This window comes from Carassius gibelio, chromosome B18 (genome assembly GCF_023724105.1).
Source record: "Carassius gibelio isolate Cgi1373 ecotype wild population from Czech Republic chromosome B18, carGib1.2-hapl.c, whole genome shotgun sequence".
NCBI classification, from domain to species: Eukaryota; Metazoa; Chordata; class Actinopteri; order Cypriniformes; family Cyprinidae; genus Carassius; species Carassius gibelio.
Genome location: NC_068413.1, coordinates 851235 through 858661, shown reverse-complemented (window position 1 = coordinate 858661; position 7427 = coordinate 851235). Strand labels below are relative to the sequence as shown.

The following is a 7427-nucleotide window of genomic DNA, read 5'->3' as shown; positions in this document are numbered from 1 at the left end:
TGAATATAATAAACTTTTTACATATATTTCATTTGTTAAAATAAGCATGAACCGTTTCTATCTTGTTAGTCGTGTCAATGGATCAAATTTAGATCTGAAACTAAATTGAAGATGAAATAAGTGTACATCAGCGGATGCAGTGCATCTGTGATTTAAAACATTTTCACATTTTCAACAGAAGAAAGTATTTCCCCAAGAAGTGTTTGTTTAATAATACGGTTTATTTGGGATTTGAGGTTACTGTTGCTTTAAGAAGGCTGACCCCCCCTCCCTCTCTCTCTCTCTCTCTCACCCCCCCCCCCCCCCCCTCTCTCTCACCCTCTCTCTCTCTCTCTCTCTCTCTCTCTCTCTCTCTCTCAGCAGTATTTACGAGGCAGCACGAGCGCCGGGCGAGAGACAGACAGATTGCAGCTCCGCCGGCACGTGGAGGAAGACGAGAAACAGTAAAGGACAGCGAAAGAGAGGACGATGCACTCCACAGACTGCATCCACAAAGTGCAAAAAAGGACAACAGGAGAGAACGGAGCAACCCAAGACAAGAGCTGGATCGTCCCGCAGAAGTAAGTGTGCCCAAAACACCTCGGAGGAATTGCCACTTAATTTCCAGAAGTTCAAGTCTAGGAGAAAAAAGTTTACCAGGGCGACTGGATGCTGCTTGTAGAAGGACATGCGTGTTATTCACATGCACGTGAATTACAGTTCATTTTGTCTGTTTTTAAATCTAAGTCATGAGTTAAATTCTGGTTAAAAAGGACACGAATCACAGATGATTTCGGGGGAATTGCATGCATTTTGAGCGTTTAAGATGATGGAGCTCAGCATTGATCCGGACACCCTTCTGTCCGTTCCGGGTCAGACTGCAAACGTCTCCGCTTCGTCGCCTTTCCTTAAACAGAGTCACGCAGGCGGGTTTAAGAAAGTGTGTCGGATCGAAGAGGAAAGCACGTGTCCGTTCCCCGGCCTTCCCTCAGGAGTGCTGGAGATGAGGGTGAAGGAGGGCAGCAAGATACGCAATCTCATGGGTTTCGCCATGACACGCATGCAGAGCGACGCCCGGGACGCCGGTCAAACCGGACTGAGACAGGTAGTGTTCACCGGGTCCGGACGAGCCGTGACCAAAACCATCACGTGTGCCGAGATCATGAAGAGAAAGCTCGGCGGCCTCCATCAGATGACCAAGCTGCAGTACAAGGGTCTGCGAGAGGTCTGGGAGAGCCAAGAAGGAGGCGATTCAGAGGTGACCGTCCACCGGACGCTTCCCTCCATCAGCATCCTGCTCTCCAAAGACCCACTGGACCCTCAGGAACCGGGCTACCAGCCTCCGGAGAACGGCTTGTGGGACGAGAGGAACGGAGGAGAAGCTTCGCAGACGGCGGAGAAACGATCAGCAGACTCGTCTGAGTCTCTGACAGAGCCACGGGCGAAGAGAGTCTGTCTCTGAGGATCATTAAAGACCGAAACTCTCTCGGAAACAGCCTGACTGACTTTCACAACCAAATACACATGCACATCCCACCACAGTCTTGATTTAGGAGTTTACATCCAGGTTTTGAGCATGCAATTTAATTCTTAGATAGAATCAGACAAGCGTTCCCTGGAAATGCATGAACTGATTCACATGCATATATGTAATAAACATGATTTTAAAAAACATTTTAAGCAGAACCATCTTCTTTGGTTAAAACCGGTCCGATGCATGCAAACGTCTCAGATGGGCATCAGAGTGAGATGGAGTGATGCTGTGTTGTTTTATTAGAGAGCTGACCCAACCCACAAATACACATCACATCACAGTCTTGATCTTAAATCCAGGTTTTGAGCATGCAATTTAATTTTTAGATGTAATGAGACGAGTGTTCCCCGGAAATGCATAAAAAATAGAATGCAGTTGGAAAATGCATACATTTGCTAAATGCACATAAGTGCAATTAAAACATTAGTAAAAGCATTTATGTAAAAATAAAGGGGCTTCTCGATGCCACAGAAGAACCTTTGTTGTCTAAACGGTTCCATAAAGAACCTCAAACATCTGAAGAACCTTTCAGTTTCTCTTCAGATTATAAAAAGGTAAGAAATAGATGCTTCCTTGAATCAAACGTTGTTCTTCTAGCGTCGCTGTGAAGAACCTTTCAAACAGCTTTATTTTTAAGAGCGAGAAGCGCAAACGGCTCAAATGGGCTTCAGAGTCAGATGGAGATGATTTCAGATGCTTCATAAAGTCTCGTGCTTCTGGAAAGATTTGTTGTTTTATTAGAGGGCCGGTAAAACCTTGTTAAGATGCAGTTTGAGATAGGAGTGTTTTCATTGTATTATTCATTACCCACAGTTCTTCAGAGCTTTAGTGTGCAGTTTATGTGCAAATCAACTGTTTGCTCCTCATGCTTTCTCTTTGGTTTTAACCACACAGAAAGTGCCACCTGTGCAACTTTCCCGAGACGAGTTCAAACGCTTTCATCCGGACAAATAGAGCGGCACGTCGTAGTACAGCACCAGATCCTGATAAATGTCTTTTGAGGGATTTATTTGAGGGACGGTTGATTTAATTACATTCACCCTGATAAGCTTCTACCTGCAGACTGAACTAAACTGCACCGCATTACATAATGTCACCATCATAATGCGCGATTGCATTTCTGAGATGAGTAATCTTCTGGAAAAGCAAACATCTAGTCTGGCAGAATGTTTGTGAGACGGAAAAAGCAATTTCCATCTTAAGGAGTAGAAAAACGTTTTGTGACAGGCAGAGCTTTTTCAGTAAACATCATGGACCTTGTGCATGCTTTAAAATGGGAGTATTATTTCTTCAAAGTCAACATGAAAGTGGCTTATTCCCTTCTGTGTATTGAAATCTTTCATTAAAATCAATTGCAACATGCAAAATAATGCCATCAGACAACTTTTCCATCAGCTCTCAATGTTCTGTTGGAAATGCATCATATTAAATCATTAAAAACTAATGTTGAATTCATTCAGAATTACAGATTATGGTGATTTTTTCTCTGTTGCACCATGAAACAAACATTTATTGACATGATTTTTAAATATTGAGTTTTCCCAAAACAACGTTTTGGTATTTGTACTGAAAAACTAGAATAATAATTTTTTTTGCAATGTCATCTTCATGCAACACTTTTATAAATGCATCTTCGAAAAAAAAAAAACATTAAAAGCACCAATAAAGTGTCATAACTAATAAGCATGACTAATAACATTATTTAGGTTTGGGACCACGTATAATTATCTAAGATTATTATTTGTATTTTTTAATATTTACATCCATTTACTTGTTTTGAAACTTTAATTTAAATAAAATAAATTACAGCATATGAAAGAGCACCATCTATCCAGTCTATTTTCTGCCAACTTTACTAATTAATTTTGATGAAAATGCATTATATTTCATAACTTAAATTGAATAATGAAGTCGTGTTGGACCACAGATCATGATGGCATTTCTATGTTGCACCAAAGAATAAATAAATAGACATTTATTGAAGTTACTCTTAAATGTTGTTTGGCCTACACAAAACAAGAGTTATCATATCAAGTCATTTTTCTTCTCAAGTCAATGCATCTTAAAGGTCACGTTTTTCGTGTTTTTTTTTTTATCTTTGATTGTGTTTACAGTATGCAATATAACATGTGTTCATGTAAAAAAAACAGTATTTTTCACACAATTCACCTCTCTGTATACCGCTGTTTTCACTGTCATAAAAACGGGCTGATGACTTCCTTGTTCTATAAAGCCCCTCCTTCAGAAACACGTAACGAGTTCTGATTGGGCCATCGGTTCCTGTGCTGTGATTCGACAGCAGCTGAGCGCGCACCGCCCTCCTGGAAACGTGACTGGACTCGTTTTGAGAATCAAGTGGGCAGGGTTTGTTTTGAAAACCTGGCAATCCTGATCTGAACGCACGTGCTGGAGATGCACTTCTAATCACAGGAGCGTTTTTACTGACGAGATACGCATGAAACTCACATTCGTTTTTTTGCACAGCCCTAACATCTAGTTAACAAAGCTGAACAGCGTTGCCCTTTGTGTAGTAAGTTACAGAAACTGTTAAACGCACCAATTTAAATAATAAAATACACTTACCAGTTGTGGTCCATAAACAACGCCTTCTCCAGACAAAGAGGGAACTGCTGCATCTTTCAGGAAAAATCTTTGTCCTCAGCAAAATGTGCTGCACATAGTTTTACATGTGCATTATAATTTTCGGGAACTGAGTTAAACATAAATTGTAACCATTAATCTTCAAGTAGAGCGTTCCTGGGAAGCCCAAACAAAGATGATTGGACGACGAGATGAAAATAACAGCGTTGGCGACAAACACAAACGCAGCTCTTCCTTTTCTCCTTCTGAGTTCAACAAGGCCACGCCCCCTTTTTTGTGTATTCATGTGGGCGGAGGTTAGTCAAAAAACTGTTTTAGTGACATCATTACTGCAGGAACTAGAGGGCTGTAGTCCAAACGGGTCATTTTTTGTAGGTGAATTCTGTTAAATAAAATATCTCGCTTGGCATTGAACTTTGACCTTTAGAATTTTACAGATATTATTTATACTCTAACAACAACATTACACAATAACTAAAGTTTAAAACATGGGATCACGAAGAACGGGACCTTTAATGTAAGAATGCTGAGATATTTGTACTGGAAAACAAAAATGCTATGCATCCTAGACAAATGCTGTAAAGAATTAAGCATGCCTCATAACATATATTTAGGTTTGGGACCAAATTTAATTATCTAAGATTATTAATGTTATTATTTATTATTCATTAGTACTTATAGCCACTTCCTTGTTTTGAATCTTGCTCTTAAATCAAATAAATTGCAGCATCTTCTCAAAAGGTTCATTTGAGTGAAGAATTCAGTGACAAGTGTGTGTGTGTGTGTGTGTGTGTGTATGTGTGTGTGTGTGTGTGTGTGTGTGTGTGTGTGTGTGTTTCTGACAGAGTCACTTCATCAAAACCACAATCCTCTGTTTTCTCCAGAAGAGATCACAGATTGTGTCTCTGTCAGTGTGCAGCAGCAGTATTCATCACTGTGAGCGTGTTATGATGTTCATGAGTCTGTGCGTTTCTCTCTGTCTAACCTCAGGACGTTTCTCTTGATCGTAATGAAAATCTCTGAGGGCTGAAAACCACTTAATGCTTTCAATTTATCAAAACGTCTCAGACGTGCTTTTAATATGTTTGCACAAAACAGCCTGTGCAATCTAATTGTGCTGATCAGCTCTGCAAATGCACTTTCTGAACCATAAAAAGCAGCACTGATTTCAATCTTTCTGTCGTCCTCTCGGGTCTTTACTGGAGTTAACTTCAGCCAAAATACACAATTCTGTCATCGTTTGCTTGACCTTGTGCAATTACTTTCCTTTTCAAGCTAAATAATGTTTTGTCAAGCTTTACAGTTCAAATATCTTAAATTAAGATACTGTACATTTACTTAAGAAGCAAAATATTTAAGATTTTAAATTGTATAGTGAAAATTAAGTGAGATTATGCTTAAAACAAGTTGAGCCAGAAAAATTTAATTAATTCATAGGGAAAACTAGATAATTGGTCGAATTTTAATGCATTTTTCCCTTAACGAGGCTTAATATAAGAAACATTTGTTCTGGAAAACAAGACAAAAATTCTAAGTAATAAAATATTTTTGTGCAGTAAAAACCATTCAAGTATCATAAAAGCCTGACTATTAACATATATTTAGAATTGGGACCAAATATAATTCTTTAAGAATGTTATTTTTATTATTAGTTATTATTTATATCCTCTTCCTTTGTTTTAAATCTTTTATTTAAATAAAGTCAACGCCATGAGTCATTTTTCTTGCCACATTACGTATTAATTCTCAATATTCTGGTTTATTCCAATTAAACAATATAGAAATGCATCATATTTCATAATTAAAAACTAATATTGAATTAATGTAGAATTACACATTATGATGGAATTTCTATGTTGCACAATAGAACAAAATCATAGACATTATTAAAAGGCCTTAAATACAGTAATATAGATGGTCACATGTGGAGTCGAGATGCAAGTGTAATTATTTTTTAATTTGTCTTTGGAAACACACATCAATCACTTGATGCCAAATACTGTTGTTCACTGCAGTTGCAACTGTATAAAGAAGAAAAAAAATGGTGAGTGAAAATGTCCGAATTGTTTATTCTCGAATGAACTGTTGCTTTTAAATTCCTTTAGCGTGTCAGTCTTCCCCAATCCTCCCATCAGTGAGTGGCACATCATTATCCTGCTTTTTCCAGCTGAATAAATTCCAGCTCTATGTAAATTCAACAAAATCACAGACAGAGTGTGTTATCAGAGAGTGTCTTATCTCTCAGTCAGTATCGCTCACCTGCACACACACACACACACACAGACACACACACACACTACATTCCTTGCAAACTCAACCCATGACTTTGGTGCTGCTTAGATTCACACAGAAATATGCTTTAAGGACATTACAGAATTGTAAAGCTGCTTTGAAACTATATTGAATATGAAAATGACCATACAAATGAACTTGATTTTAAGTGAGAGATCATTTTCAAAAACAGATAATTCAGTTTTTGTTTTGTTTTTTATTTAAAAATTCTGTTTTGTCATTGTGCATGCCAGTTTATCTCAGTTAAAGTTGAGTTATTTCGATTAGATTAAGAAATAAATAAAAATACAGCTAACTAACACAATAAAAGAATAAAAACACGATAATATATATAAAAAACAGTTACCTTTTTTTACAGATTAATGGAAGCATTCAGCTCAAAACTTTGTCATCGTCATTAATGTTGTTCCAAACACAGAAGAGTTATTTTGTGGAACAAACAGAGATTTAGCAGAATGTTCATGCATCTGTAAAAATGAATTTTTAAAATGTAATGATTTTAAAAGTAATTTCCAGAAGTACAGTAATGTGCTAATATCCTAAGAATGTAACAATACTAAAAGTAGCAGTTTCTTGAAGTAACTTAATAAGAATCAAATGATTTTAAAAGATAAAAGGTAAAAAATAAATAAAATAAAAAACAATTTCCAGAACTAAAGTCCTAAGAATTTTATGATTTTAAAAGTAGCATTTTTGTAGAAGTAATGTCTTAGTAATGTTGTCATTTTCAAAGTAACAGTTTCCAGAAGTAGAATTCTAAGAATGTAGATATTTTAAATGTAGCAGTTTCCAGAAGTAACATCTTAGGAATGTAACAATGTTAAAAGTAAGTTTAAAAAAAATAAAATATTAACAATGTTATGCAGGGCCGTGCACAGACCTTTTGAGGGGCATGTGCTGAAACTGAAAAAGGGCACACCCCCCCCCCCCCCCCCAATAATAATAATATTAGATAATATAGATAAACAGGGTTTTAAGGGCTTCTTTAAACCTAATACAACAGCAACCTTCTGTGAGCCAT

At 37.3% G+C, this 7427-nt stretch overlaps 1 protein-coding gene across 1 annotated transcript; it reads left to right on the top strand.

Moving 5' to 3' along the window:
- Positions 1 to 366: 366 nt before the first annotated feature.
- LOC127977872 (ribonuclease P protein subunit p25-like) lies at positions 367 to 2043 on the top strand. The gene has a single exon (XM_052583056.1). The coding sequence runs from the start codon at positions 806 to 808 to the stop codon at positions 1439 to 1441; it is 636 nt and encodes a 211-aa protein (XP_052439016.1). The 5' UTR covers positions 367 to 805; the 3' UTR covers positions 1442 to 2043.
- Positions 2044 to 7427: the final 5384 nt, after the last annotated feature.

What these genes read in the sequence shown, in the direction of transcription:
- LOC127977872 (XM_052583056.1), top strand. Translation starts at nt 806, where the DNA reads ATGATGGAGCTCAGCATTGATCCGGACACCCTTCTGTCCGTTCCGGGT.